Source organism: Pelophylax lessonae, assembly GCF_965119305.1.
Source record: "Pelophylax lessonae genome assembly, chromosome: 4".
NCBI lineage: Eukaryota > Metazoa > Chordata > Amphibia > Anura > Ranidae > Pelophylax > Pelophylax lessonae.
This window is the reverse complement of record NC_138771.1, coordinates 315,839,619-315,855,467: the sequence shown is the minus strand read 5'-3', so window position 1 is coordinate 315,855,467 and position 15,849 is coordinate 315,839,619. Positions and strand designations below refer to the sequence as shown.

Sequence of the window (15,849 nt, the reverse complement as noted above, 5' to 3'; positions counted from 1 at the left end):
CTCGGAGGTGGGGTCACTTCCCCCCTCTATGTATGAGGCAGTGGTAGTTGTTCTATTGAAGCCCGGGAAGGATCCGACCCGCCCTGATTCGTATAGACCTATCTACCTCCTCACGACAGATCTCAAACTTTTTGCAAAGGTGCTGGCCAACCGCCTGTCCAAAGTGATCTCTAATATTGTACACGGGGACCAATCTGGGTTCATCCCAGGGCGATCCACGGCAACTAATATACGCAGGCTGTACTTGAACATGCAGATTCCTCCAGACAACTGCGGGAACAGGGCTATACTGTCACTCGATGCGCCTAAGGCCTTTGATAGTGTTGAGTGGCAGTATCTCTGGGCTGTACTGGAACGACTGGGGTTTGGACCTCGGCTTATAGCGTGGATCAAATTACTGTATAAAGCCCCTATGGCATGTGTGAGGGTCAATAATATGCTGTCTCCGGTGTTTCCACTGCACAGGGGCACGCGGCAGGGCTGCCCATTGTCGCCCTTGCTGTTTGCCCTGGCTGTGGAGCCTTTGGCAGCAGCAGTTAGGGCCAACCTGGCCATTCATGGGTTCAGAAGGGGGGAGGGGGAAGAGAAAATTGCATTATATGCCGATGATGCTTTGTTGTTTCTTGGTGATACCTCGGGCTCTTTGGTAGAATTGATGACTCTGATAGCTAAGTTTGGATCCTTCTCGGGTTTCTGCATCAATTGGGACAAGTCGGTACTGCTGCCGTTGGACCTGTTAGGGGCTGCTCTTCCGCCCCTGGCGTCTCAGGTCCAGGTGGTGACCGAATTTCGGTACTTAGGTATTATTGTACATCCTGATCTGCGGAAGTATGTTAAACTTAATGTGACCCCACTACTGGGTAGGTTCAAGGAGAAACTGTCCAGCTGGGCCAGATTACCGCTGTCGGTGGTTGGTAGGTGCAATCTTATCAAAATGATTTGGAATCCACAACTATTGTATGTTCTACATAATGCCCCCGTATGGATTCCGATTCATATTTTCAAGCAGTTCAACACTATTTACCGTGCACTTATATGGAAGAAGCAGTCCCCTCGGATCCGCCTGGAGACGCTACAGGAAACTAAGGACAGTGGGGGTCTAGCGGTTCCCAACCTATTCTACTATTTTTTAGCTTCCCAATTACAGCATCTCACGGGCTGGTCCCAGGTTGATGATGGCGACCCGGTTCGCCGGATCCTTGTGACTTGTCTGGTGGGGGAGTCGTTGGTGGAGTCCTTGGAGAGTGGGGAGCTGGGTACATTTCCTCAGCATCCGACTCTGCTTTTGATAGAAAAAGGTATGGCGCAGGGCTCGGGATCACTTTGCCTACCGGGGGTTCTCCAGGTTCTCCCGCATACTACGTAATGCCAACTACCCTGAGCTGGATAGACTCCGGGATACCCTACAGTGGGCTAGATATGGCATCCGACTCATCTCGCAATTGTACGGAGGGAGTACTCTCAAAGACTTCCAGACCATTCGGGCTGAATTCGGGCTACCTAACACCCTATTCTACCAATACTTGCAATTGCGGCATGCCATTATGGCACAGTCCAGGGAATCCCCGTGGGGCCTCTGTAACCCGGTTATACTCATTAGCCTAGTAAATTCTACGGTGAAGAAGGGACAAATTTCCTCCTTATATTCTTCCTTTATGGAGTAGGTGTCGAGAGCCATGACATATAGGTGCAGGTCGGTCTGGGCGGACGAACTGGGTCCACTAACATCGGAGGAGTGGGCGGGAATTCTAGACAATGTTCCCAAGGTGTCCCTGTCGGCCTCACAACGCCTCACACAATTATTCATATTGCATCGCACATATCGGACTCCGCAGCGACTGCATAGCTGGGGCTCCGTTCTGTCCCCACTGCAAGATTCATGAGGGAACACTACTACACATGCTTTGGAGATGTCCAAAACTGCACCGTTACTGGACTTAAGTACTTCGCTCCATTAACACTATATGGGGGCTGAAGCTCCCTCAGGACCCGAAGCTCTGCATCCTGGGCTGGTTGGATGAGGAATTGTATACTCCAGGGGTGTTTGAGGCAGTCCATAGGACCCTATTTCTCGCCCGCAAACTGATAGCGAGGAAATGGATTTCTCCGTCTGCTCCCACTCATGCGGAATGGACGGAAGAGGTTAAATCTCTGTTGGCCAGGGAAAATTTGACCTATTTACATAGGGGGAGCCCCATGAAGTTTGAGAACATCTGGGGACCATGGTTGGATGTGCCAGGCCTGGCTCCTCCACACCTGGTCACTAATAGATTCCTGGGGGGGGGGGGTTGTTCGTTCAGCCCCTTGAGTCTGTTACTGACTTCATTCCTCATTTTAGATTGGGCCTGGATAGTCACGTTGTGGGTGAGAGCGGACCAGACTATATACCCCTTTTTACTTGGAGGGAAGGTGAGATTGTCTGTGGGGGGGGGGGGGGATCTTTGCTGTCCCCCCCTTATGCGTGGAGATTGCACCACCAAACTGCTATCTTTTTTAACTTTTTCTGTCTCTGGGTTTCTATCTTTCTTTCTCTTTCTTTCTATCCGGTTATGTTTTCCAATATGGCGTGGCCGGTTTCAAGGATGCTCCACTGGTTATAGATCCGGGTGTCGGCACTACTACTTACACTGGTACATTCTCCTTGAACCTAGGGGGATCCCTGATATAGAGGTGTGTTTTACTTCATTCATTCTTGTTATCTCTGGAATTGTGAATTTATACTTGCAGCCAATCCAGTGTCAATTACTGTTTGATGTTACCCGGTGGGGACTCACTGCATTGGATGTATCTTTCTCTTCTTGTTTCTCTGTTGTTTGTAATGAAAAGTTTTTCTAATAAAAATTATCTGATTTAAAAAAAAAAACAAACAAACAATGATACTGGAGAGTACAAGACCAATAATGTCCAAAAGTCACAGGCCAAAGCTAGACATCAGGGCAAATAATACTTCATGCTATTGGGATAAAAATATAATATGATTAAAATAAATTAAGAGGTGCTAAGGTAACAACAGGAATAGACAGTTTGCCTCAAAGTACCAACATGACTGGGCAAGATTCAGGTGAATAAGAGTACAATCCCTTCACACACTAAAGGTATTTGCCTCTTGCTACTGGGGCACTCAAGCAGCTCGCTTCAGAGCTGTGCTCCTGTGAATGGGCACTGTCCATTCACATACATACACACACACACACACACACACACAGCGCAGCTCGGCTCTGCTCTGCCCACTGCTTTCTCCTCATTGGCTCAATGACTGGGATTGACAGCAGCAGGAGCCAATGGGGTGGGAGAGACCCAGGGGAGCCACTGCTCTCATGCACATAGCAAAATCGAGATAGGGCTATAGGTAATAGAATCCATTAACGTAAAACACCTTCTGCCTTTAGAACCACTTTTAATCCTAGTGTGTGTTAAACATTAGTACAATATACCCTGGGCTATTTCAATTTGTTTCATTTTCCCAAGGCTACTTGCAAAAACACAGTAAAAACACATATGTATTTTGCTGATGCTTTTTTCACCTGTAAAAAAGAGAACACGTGATTTTAAAAAAAATTAACCAAAAGACAAATGTAACAAGCGTTTTATTGCATTTTTGATGCGCCTTCCATTTATATTTGCACCGAAAATGCAGCATACAGGACTTTTAAAAAGGCAATGACAAGCAACTGAATGGTGTGAAGAGTTCCATAGGATTTCATGGTAATGCATTTTTCTTCTGCTTTTGGCAAGGCAGGAAAAAAACCTATACCTATAGAAGAGAGAGGGAGTATACCTCCTGGGGCTGCCCTTAGGCGTAACTAGATTATTTTTCCATCTACTGTTCTACTCCAGTAAGGGGCAGTATAACTCAATGGTTATGAAGATCAGGAGCTTTGTCCGTCAATAAACGAAAGAGAAAAGTAGATTTTTACATGTTTATGAGGATGGATAAATAAAGTTGGTACTGACCAGTGGTGCTTGTGATCCTAGGACTTTTAGAGGTGATATATCAACAAAGTACAATGTAGTGAAGAAAGCAGAAAAAGGTAAGACCCACACTCGATACAGGAATGAGATCAGCCTATCTGTGACACTGAAGAGTGCCAAGTGTGTGACCCTGGTACAGTCACATAAGACCCAGCTAGTGTGTGACCCTGGTACAGTCACATAAGACCCAGCTACAGTGTGTGACCCTGGTACAGTCACATAAGACCCATCTACAGTGTGTGACCCTGGTACAGTCACATAAGACCCATCTACAGTGTGTGACCCTGGTACAGTCACATAAGACCCATCTACAGTGTGTGACCCTGGTACAGTCACATAAGACCCATCTACAGTGTGTGACCCTGGTACAGTCACATAAGACCCATCTACAGTGTGTGACCCTGGTACAGTCACATAAGACCCATCTACAGTGTGTGACCCTGGTACAGTCACATAAGACCCATCTACAGTGTGTGACCCTGGTACAGTCACATAAGACCCATCTACAGTGTGTGACCCTGGTACAGTCACATAAGACCCATCTACAGCGTGTGACCCTGGTACAGTCACATAAGACCCAGCTACAGCGTGTGACCCTGGTACAGTCACATAAGACCCAGCTACAGCGTGTGACCCTGGTACAGTCACATAAGACCCAGCTACAGCGTGTGACCCTGGTACAGTCACATAAGACCCAGCTACAGCGTGTGACCCTGGTACAGTCACATAAGACCCATCTACAGTGTGTGACCCTGGTACAGTCACATAAGACCCATCTACAGTGTGTGACCCTGGTACAGTCACATAAGACCCATCTACAGCGTGTGACCCTGGTACAGTCACATAAGACCCATCTACAGTGTGTGACCCTGGTACAGTCACATAAGACCCATCTACAGTGTGTGACCCTGGTACAGTCACATAAGACCCATCTACAGTGTGTGACCCTGGTACAGTCACATAAGACCCAGCTACAGTGTGTGTGACCCTGGTACAGTCACATAAGACCCAGCTACAGTGTGTGTGACCCTGGTACAGTCACATAAGACCCAGCTACAGTGTGTGACCCTGGTACAGTCACATAAGACCCAGCTACAGTGTGTGTGACCCTGGTACAGTCACATAAGACCCAGCTACAGTGTGTGACCCTGGTACAGTCACATAAGACCCAGCTACAGTGTGTGACCCTGGTACAGTCACATAAGACCCAGCTACAGTGTGTGACCCTGGTACAGTCACATAAGACCCAGCTACAGTGTGTGACCCTGGTACAGCCACATAACACCCAGCTACAGTGTGTGACCCTGGTACAGTCACATAAGACCCAGCTACAGTGTGTGACCCTGGTACAGTCACATAAGACCCCAGCTACAGCGTGTGACCCTGGTACAGTCACATTAGACCCAGCTACAGTGCGTTACCCTGGTACAGTCACATAAGACCCCAGCTACAGCGTGTGACCCTGGTACAGTCACATAACACCCAGCTACAGTGTGTGACCCTGGTACAGTCACATAACACCCAGCTACAGTGCCACCACTTAGTATGGGGTCTGATAAACTGGCTACAGCTAAACAGGCTTATAACTGTGATGGAACAGCGCCGTTACTGTGAGAAGACGTAGTAGTATTTTTACTATAACAATTCTCTCCCTTATAAAACTTCCCTCTTTCCTTCTGAAACCCCACTTACTTTCCTCTCGTTGTGGCTGTTGTTAATCTCCATAATATAAGCAAATGGCTCCCTGTGCAGCGACACTTCCACTACCAGTTTCCGACTTCCGTCGCTCTCTAATCGTCACCTAATCCTCCAGCCAATAGCTTTACACATTTTCCGGTGTTCTACTACGCCACCAGCTAGCAGAGTCTGCAACCGGAAATGACGGTCAGTCGAGAGAGTTACTACGCATGCGCAATGCGTTGCAACATGGCCGCTATGCGTTCCAATAGGCTCATAAATGTAAAAAGAACTGTTCTATTAAATTTACCTACCTCGTCCCAGTGCGCATGCCCAGCCACCAAATGATCTCGGCTCCAAGAAAATCTTAAAGAGACGGGTCAAGGAAAATTTAAAAGCGGCTCCTAATGATCACAGCAGTATGTGTGCAATGCCTATGCATCCCTGTACATATACAGTAATAGCAATGGAGGACTGTTGTCCGGATTTAACTACTTGCCTTCTGTGCACTTAAACACCCTTCCCATCCAGACCAATTTTTAGCTTTCAGCGCTCTCACACTTTGAATGACAATTGCGCGGTCATGCTACACTGTACCCATATAAAATATTTATCATTTTTTTCACACAAATAGAGCTTTCTTTTGGTGGCATTTAATCATCTCTGGGTTTTTTATTTTTTATATAAAAAAAGAAAAAAGACAGAAAATTTTGAAAAAAAAAAGTTTTTCTTATTTTTTGCGAGTAAATTTTGAAAATAAATACATTTTTCTCCTTCACTGATGTGCGCTGATGAGGCGGCACGGATGGGCACTGATAGGCTGCACTAATGGGCACTGATGAGGTGGCACTGATGAGGAGGTACTAATATGCCGCACTGATGAGCACTGATAGGCGGCACTGCTGGGCACTGAGAGGTGGCACTGCTGGGCACTGAGAGGTGGCACTGACGGGCAGCACTGATGGGCACTGGCGGGCGGCACTGATGGGCACTGGCGGGCAGCACTGATGAGCACTGGCGGGTGGCACTGATGGGCACTGATGGGCAGCACCATCAGTGCCCACACTCAGTGCCCATAGTGCTGCCAGTCAGTGCTCATCAGTGCCTAGATGAGCAGGCACTGACTGGCAGCACTATGGGCACTGATGGTGGGCACTGTGGGCATTGAAGGTGTGTTTGGTGTACCTCTACCTCTGGTGATCGGTGCCCTGATTACTTTTTTCTGTGTCCCCGGCGCTGTGCAGCTCTCCCTCCTTCCTCACACGCAGGCTCTGTGTGAGGAAGGAGCGCCGGCGATGAGAGATGATCTCATATGTTTACATATGAGATCATCTCTCATTGGACGGCTTGATCACGTGGTGAATGGCCGCTGTGATTGGCCATTCACCACGATCTGTGATCGGCTGTGTCCAAGGGACACGGCCTACACAGATTCCCCCCGATGCGCGCTCGCGGGAGCGCGTGGGGGGCGTGTCACTGGGAGGCCGTTTAAAAACGGCCTCCCGAAAATTCGAGTCCGCGCTGCAGCCGTATATAGGCTGTAGCGCGGATGGCAGGAGGTTAAACAAAAAACATATATATATATATATATATATATTTTTTTATCTATGGAATAAAAAAAAATATATATATATATATATATATATATATATATATAATGAGAACTATATATATATATATATATATATATATATATATATATATAAAATATTAGTAATATAAATGGAATAATTAAAAAAAACGGAGGGCTGTTCTGATTAAATATATATATATATATATATATATATATATATATATATTAGTCTAAATGGAAGGATTGAAAATATATATATATATATATATATATATGTGTTTAGGAGACCTATATACGCATTATACATATAAAAAAAAAAAAATATATATTTATTTATATTTGATCAGGAGAACAGCCCTCCATTGATAGAACTGACTGAGAGGAGTGGCTGCGTGACGGTGGGGGGGGGGGGGGGACAGGCTGCATAATAGGGGACACAGGCTGCGTGATGGCGGGTACACAGGCTGCATGATGGGGGACACAGGCTGTGTGACGGCGGAAGACACAGGCTGTGTGACGGCGAGGGACACAGTCTGCGTGACAGCAGGGGACACAGGCTGCATGCATTTTTTTAAATATTAAAATATGCAGCATGAAGGGTTTAATGTATTGCCACTGGTCATTAATGCATTAGTGACCATTGTCACTTTATTAACCTCTTTATGCTGCAGCATGTTGGGGTTTATCAACACTGACACCACTGCCACTAATGCAGCACAAAGGGGTTAATTAACTGATACTGGTCACTAATGCATTAATCCCCTTCATGCTGTATATTTAAAATACCATTGGTAATTAACCTCTTCATGCCCACGCTATAGCCGAAAGACAGCTATAGTGTGGACCTAAATTGCCGGGGGCATCCATTTACATCATCCCGTGCATGAGCTGCCTGCCAGTCCATGAGACTCGGCTGATTACAGATTGGAGTAAGGGACCGGTCCCGGCCTTACCACGTGAGGTAAACAGAGCCGGTAATCTGCTTTTTTTTTTTTTTTCCTCACGCTGATAATTTGAGGAGAAAAAAAAAAAAGCCAAACATCGGCTGTTGTCAGAGGGACATTTGGTCCCGAAGAGGGAGAGCAACTGACGCCTCATCTGTACCCACCAGTGCCACCTATCAATGCCTACCAGTGCCACCTATAAGTGCCCACCAGTGCCACCTATCAATTCCTACAAGTGCCACCTATCAGTGCCTCATAATCAGTGCTGCCTATCAATGTCACCTACCAGTGCCTCTCAGTGCCCATGAGTACCACCTATTAGTGCCCTTCAGTGCCGTCCTTCAGTGCCACCTCTCAATGCCCACCAGTGCCACCTATCAGTGCTTATCAGTGCCTCATCAGTACTGTCTATCAATGTCACCTACCAGTGCCTATTAGTGCCCATGATAGCCACCTATCAGTGCCCTTCAGTGCCACCTACCAGTGCCCTTCAGTGCCATCCATCAGTGCCACCTATCAATGCTCACCAGTGCCACCTATCAGTGCCTCATAATCAGTGCTGCCTGTCAATGTCACCTACCAGTGCCTATCAGTGCCCATGAGTGCCACCTATCAGTGCCCTTCAGTGCCGTCCATCAGTGCCACCTATCAGTGCTGCCTTCTCATTGCAGCCTATCAATGCCCATCAGTGCAGCCTATCAGTGCCGTCTCATCACCGCACATCAATGCAGGTGAAAAATTACCTGCTTGCAAAATCTTATAACAAATGATAAAAACGGTTTTGTTTTGTTTTTAATTTTTGGGTCTTTTTTTTTTCTCAGAAAAAAAGAAAAACCCCAGTAGTGATTAAATACCACCAAAAGAAAGTCCTATCTGTGTAAAAAAAATGATCAAAATTTCATTTGAGTACAGCGTTACATGACCGCGCAATTGTCATTCAAAGTGTGACAGCGCTGAAAGCTGAAAATTGGTCTAGGCAGGAAGGGGGTTTAGGTGTCCAGTAGGAAAAAGTGGTTAACCACTTGATGACCCACCACAGTAGACATACTGCGACAGGGCTGCAGCTACAGTCACTGCAGCATACCCATATATCGCTGCCTGTTTTGGGCACATGCCCTCATCTGTCAAGTCCCCTGTGAGGGCTCTGTACAGAGGGAATGATTGCTTTGTTTCTTCTCCCTACAAAGCAGGGAAAATAAACAAATCAATCTGTGTTAAAAATCAGCACCCAATACATACATTTCTTATTGTTAGGCACACAATAAACCCCTTGATTGCCCCTATATGTTAACCCCTTCTCAGCCAGTGTCATTAGTACAGTGATATATTATTAGCATTGACCACTGTATTAGTTTTTTAAACCAAAGAGACAGCCATGACACAGTGGCTCTGAGGAAGAGGCTAGGCCTCGAAACGCGTCAGTCATCTCATCGGTCATGGACGATTATATGGACTAAACACGGACATTTGAGCAATCCAGCTTGACACGCTTTATTTTTATCTACGTCTGTGAGTATCCATTTTTAATGTTACTTAAATAAAGCCTTTTATTGAGGATAATGCGCTAGGTCGGTGCGCCCTTTCTTTGTTCTTTTTGCTTTTATCACTGTATTAGTGTCACTGGTGATGTCGGTGTAAGTCAGTTCCCAACAAAGTGTCAGTTAGTGTCACTATCACAGTCACACTATGAGTTGCTGATCGCCCCCCAGTATAAAAAAAAAAATCCAGTATAAATTCCATTGTTTAGTAGACACTATAGCTTTCACACAACACTACTTTATATATATATTTTTTTAACAAAGACAGTAGAATACATTTTGGCCTAAATTTATGAAGAATTTTTTTTTTATTGGATATTTTTTATAGCAGAAAGTAAAAAGTATTGTTTTTTTTAATTTTTAGTCTTTTTTTATTTATATAATAAACAATAAAAATGCAGTGTTGTGCAACAACTATTAAGAAAAAAATATATATTTGTGTGAAAAAAATGAATCTGAATTTCATTTGTGTACAGCATTGTATGACTTTGCAATTACCAGTTAAAGCGGAGTTCCACCCAAAAGTGGAACTTCCGCTTTAGGGAGTCCTGACCCCCTGACATGCCACATTTGGCATGTCATTTTTTTGGGGGGGGAGCGGGTACCTAGTTTTGACAGGCACCCGCTCCCACTTCCGCTCGGAGCGCCGCGGCGCCCTGAACGGAAGTTCTCCTCTCCCCCTCCCTCCCTGCAATCTTCTGGGACACGTCAGAGGTCCCAGAAGATTGCCGGCCAATCACGACGTGCAGCGCGACTCGCGCATGCGCAGTGGGTACCCGGCTGTGCCGGGTGCCCACAGCAGTGATGCCGGCGCCGAGGGAGAGGATCGAGGCTTCGGGCGGCCGCATCGCTGGACCGTTGGACAGGTGAGTGAATGGCTGGAACTCCGCTTTAAAGTAGCGCATTTCCAAAATGGACAGGTCATGAAGGGGGTAAAATCTTCCAGAGCTCAAGTAGTTATTCAACCCCCCCAAACGCTTAACCACTCCAGCCAGTTCACATGGGGATCACAGACACTGCCATCAATGCTGGGGGTTATTACATAAAATAGCACTATTGCTGGGGATTATTGTTGCAGAAACTGACACAAATGCTGCGGGTTATTATTGCGTAATTTGGCTGCTATATCTTAAACTGGCACCAATGCCGGGGATCGAATAAACCAGTGCTGGGGATCGAATAGTAGAAACTGGCACTGATGCTGGGGGTTATTATTGCTGCTGCTGCTGTTGTTAGTTATTTTGTAAACTGGCACTGATGTTGGCGGTTATTATTATGGAGACTGCCATTTCTGCTGAGAGTTGTTATTTTCTAAACTGGCATCGATGCTGGGGGATATAATTGCAGAAACTGGGACTGATGCTGGTAGTCATTATTATCCGCTTGCTGACCGTATCACATGTACGGCGGCTCTATCACATACTAGGTACATAATATGGCACTCCCAAATAGGGGGCACCATGGGCGACCCGGCTGTGCTGTGTTAATACACAGCAGATGCCGATCAGCGTGTGCCAGCCAATGGATGACCACCAGGCACCAGCATCCATTGATTGTTGGGAAGACACACAGGACAGACCCCTGCCTATGTAAACAAGGCAGAGCTCTGTCCTGTCAGTGGGGAAGCAAAGCTGCAATATTATTTCAAAGCACTTCAAGTACCTCTAATAAAATACATATATTTAAAATGTCTGAGCAAGCTCTGTTTCTATCGAATTAAACCTAATTTAATTTGTATTGTTTTAAGTATTTTCTTGCTTTTAAATGACACTGACTCTTTCTTTATACCTGGAGGGCGGGGCGCTGTTTGCCATCTTCGCCCTTGGCACCAGATGACCCTGTCCCGGCACTGACAGTACTTACCTGCTCTGTTCAACAATATTACACAGAAAGGTCACTTTCCTCCTCTTCTGGAAATCCCTTGCTGGTGCTGTCAGCTCCTCCCTCCTTCAGGTGCTTCCTATAGCAAGCTAGTTGCTAAGAAAATCCCTGCTTATGTGTGCCCCCGAGTCGGGCTGTGTGCATCCATAGACACACACAGCACTGGTGAGCCATGCCCCCCTGCTCCCTCTTTGAAGAAGTTTGCCTGACAGCTGTAGGTGCCTATAGCTCCACTGCCCTCAGTGTCTCCTGTGAAAGCAGGGAGTGAGAAGAATGTTTTGTAACTTTCATGCAGAGAATGCTATAGGGTAAAAAAAAGTTTAGACTTCAGTACCACTTTAAAAGATAAGTTCACTTCAAAAGATAAATATATAAATGCATGTTTTTGCAGATAAAAAAATATATGTATTTATTATTTTTTGACGTGACATCTGCAGCTTACGCATGTGCAAATGTGTGCAAAGGAAACCCCTGTTTTAAATGTGAACTGTTAGACAGAGCAATTTGGTTTGTTGCAGGCTGGTTGGTAAGTGAGCTGGGAATTTTTCTTTGTTTTTGTTTGACGTGTGGCACTCTTCTATGTCCTCCTTACTGTTAAGGCCAGTTATAGGTTGGGGAAGTTGTCATTTGTCTGTGCTGTTGGTTATTTGGTGAGCGGTCGCACTGGACACCTTCGCTGCCATTGTGCTGTTGCTGGGTGTCCAGTGTGCCCCTGTGCCTTTAAGGAGGAGTGGACTCCCTCCAGGCATACCTGCCATCGATCTATCCATTGTTATACCGTATATGTGCTCCTACTATGGAGCCTCTCAAAATTTATATAGGACTGCAAATAAAAATGGGGTGCCGTGACCTCTGCAGGTTATGCATGTATTTGCAAATTTGTGTAAATTAAACCCCATTTTTTTAACGTGAACCAGTGGCAGAACTACCAGGCTCGCAGCAGTAGCATTTGTGGCTGGGCCCTGGAGTTCCACCACTGTGGGGGGTCCTGACAGCCCGCTCGTTATGGCTGTCGTTTGTTCCACCGCGTGGGGGTTGCTGCCGGCTGCTAAGGGGAGGGTGAGCTAAGCATGGTCACTTCACTTGAGTCTGGACCTCCCCATCTATCCTCAGCGAGAAGCCATAGGGAGGTGGAGGTGGACACTGAAGAAGAAAGTCAGAAGACACCATAAGAGTGAGAGGGGAGGAGCTCTCTCTTTTGCGAGGGGACCCCATGACACACAGGCATCCCTGGAGGCACATGAATGCTGACGAGGAATAAACTGACTGACCAAGTGATTAACTTCCAGATGTCAGTGCAACTGATCCCATCCTCAACCCCCCTCACCACCACCTCTGCTTCTTACTGATCCTCCCACCACCACAGATTTTATCCCTTTCCCCCCTCCCATCACCTCTACAACAGAAGGTGATGGGGGGGGGTTGGGGGAATGAGAGCGGTGGTGGTGAGGGGGGGGTGGGTTCAGTAAGAGGCAGAGGTGGGGGAAGATGACACCACCGCTGCCACTGATACCACCCCCCCTCACCTCCACCACCGGTGCCATTGATCCCCCCCCTCACCACCACCATTTCTGCCCCCACTGATCCCATCCCCCTCACCACCACCACTGCTGCTGCCACTGATCCCACCCCTCTCACCACTACCACAGCGGCCACTGATCGCCCCTCTCACCACCACCACGGCCACTGATCCCACTCCCACCACCACTGCCACCGATCCCATTCCACCACCGTTGCCACTCATCATATCCTATCCCATCCCTCCACCACCACTGCTGCCACTCATCTTATCCCCCCCACCACTACCACCCCCACTGCCCCATATCCCATCCACCCACCACTGCCACTCATCCCATCCCATCCACCTCACCACCACCACTGCCACTTATCTCATACCATTCCATCCCCCCATCACTACCACCACCGCTGCGACTCATTCTAACCCCATGCTCAAGGAGGCCCAGGCCTCACCCCTGTACACCTGGATAGGAGGGGCAGTCGGGCAGCATATAGAGGAACCTATGCCCTCTCCCTGCTGCAAGAAGAAATGGAGGGGATTTGTTCCCCTATATGCCATCACCCCTCCTATCTAGGTGTACAGTGGTGACACTTGGGGCTGGGTCGCCCCGGGGGTCAGGGGGGGCCCTTCATGGTTTCTTGCACCGGGGTCCTGAAGGTTCTAGTCACGCGTCTTACGTGAACGGTTAGACAGAACAGTTCAGTTTGTTGCAGGCTGGCTGGTAAGTTGAGCTTGGAATTTTTGTTTGTTGTTTGACATGCATCGCCCTTCCATGAGCTCCTTGCTGTTGAGGCCAATTATAGGTTGGGCCAGTTGCAGTTTGTTTGTAGGAACTGTTGGCTATTTTTTCACAGGAGCCTGCAGAGCATTGCACCCACAATAAGTGAATCATGAGTGCAATGTTAGGCTCCTGCACACTCTTCCTCCAGCTTTCTGCTTATACACTATATTGTCAAAAGTATTGGGACACCTGCCTTTACACGCACATTAACTTTAATGGCATCCCAGTCTTAGTCTGTATGGATTTAATAGTGAGTTGGCCCACCCTTTGCAGCTATAACAGCTTCAACTCTTCTGGAAGGCCAGGGGTGGGTGGGCACTAGTGCTCAATGGTAGTGTCAGGGACATTGGTCCTCACTGCTGTTAGGGGTGAACACTGGTGCTCAGGGAGGTAGTGGGGGAATAAGTCCTCACTGCTGGGTTAGGGATGAACACTGATGCTCAGGGGGTTAGTGGGGACATTGGTCCTTGCTGCTTGGATAGTGATGAACACTGGTGCTCAGCGATGGTGGTGGGGCTAGTGGTCCTCACTAAGGTGGTTAGTGGTCATGCTGGGGTGGCATTGGTCCTCACTGGAGGGTCAAGGTTAGGCATTGTTGCTCAGTGGTGGTAAAAGAGGGTTTGTTCTGAATGGGAGGCATTGATGGGTACTTGTCTTCAGTTGGGGGGGGGGGGTAAGGGGTGGAAGCTGGTTCAACAGTTTGTATATGTGCCTCTCACTTTTCAAGGGACCAAAAGTAATGGGACAGATTAACAATCATAAATCAAACTTTCACTTTTTAATACTTGGTTGCAAATCCTTTGCAGTCAACTACAGCCTGAAGTCTGGAATGCATAGACATCCCCAGACACTGGGTTTCATCCCTGGTGATGCTCTGCCAGGCCTCTACTGCAACTGTCTACAGTTCTTGGGGCATTTTCCTTTTAGTTTTGTCTTCAGCAAGTGAAATGCATGCTCAATTGGATTCAGGTCAGGTGATTGACTTGGCCATTGAATAACATTCCACTTCTTTCCCTTAAAAAACTCTTTGGTTGTTTTCGCAGTATGCTTCGGGTCATTGTCCATCTGCACTGTGAAGCACCATCCAATGAGTTCTGAAGCATTTGGCTGAATATGAGCAGATAATATTGCCCGAAACACTTCAGAATTCATCCTGCTGCTTTTGTCAGCAGTCACATCATCATCATCATGACACTACCACCACCATGCTTCACTGATGAGATGGTATGCTTTGGATCATGAGCAGTTCCTTTCTTTCTCCATACTCTTCTCTTCCCATCACTCTGGTACAAGTTGATCTTAGTTTCATCTGTCCATAGGATGTTGTTCCAGAACTGTGAAGGCTTTTTAGATGTTTTTTGGCAAACTCTAATCTGGCCTTCCTGTTTTTGAGGCTGACCAATGGTTTACATCTTGTGGTTAACCCTCTGTATTCACTCTGGTGAAGTCTTCTGTTGATTGTTGACTTTGACACAGATACACCTACCTCCTGGAGAATGTTCTTGATCTGGCCAACTGTTGTGAAGGGTGTTTTCTTCACCAGGGAAATAATTCTTCAGTCATCCACCACAGTTATTTTCCATGGTCTTCCAGGTCTTTTGGTGTTGCTGAGCTCACCAGTGCGTTCTTTCTTTTTAAGTTGATTTGGCCACACCTAAGGTTTTTGCTATCTCTCTGATGGGTTTGTTTTGTTTTTTTTCAGCCTAATGATGGCTTGCTTCACTGATAGTGACAGCTCTTTGGATCTCATATTGAGAGTTGACAGCAACAGATTCCAAATGCAAATAGCACACTTAAAATCAACTCAGGACCTTCTATTTGCTCCTTGTAAATGAGATGAGGGAATAACACACACCTGGCCATGGAACAGCTGAGCAGCCAATTGTCCCATTACTTTTGGCCCCTTAAAAAGTGGGAGGCACATATAGAAACGGTTGTAATTCCTACACCTTTCACCTGATTTG

General features: G+C 46.8%; 1 protein-coding gene across 1 annotated transcript in view; it reads right to left on the bottom strand.

Annotated features, from left to right (window-relative positions):
* DDX41 (DEAD-box helicase 41) overlaps nt 1–5,790 on the bottom strand; it is a 42,892-nt gene extending 37,102 nt beyond the window's left edge. The window contains exon 1 of the mRNA XM_082255559.1: nt 5,665–5,790. Coding sequence (XP_082111685.1) covers nt 5,665–5,697 — 33 coding nt within the window. The 5' untranslated portion in view covers nt 5,698–5,790. The remainder of the gene's footprint in view (nt 1–5,664) is intronic.
* Nucleotides 5,791–15,849: the final 10,059 nt, after the last annotated feature.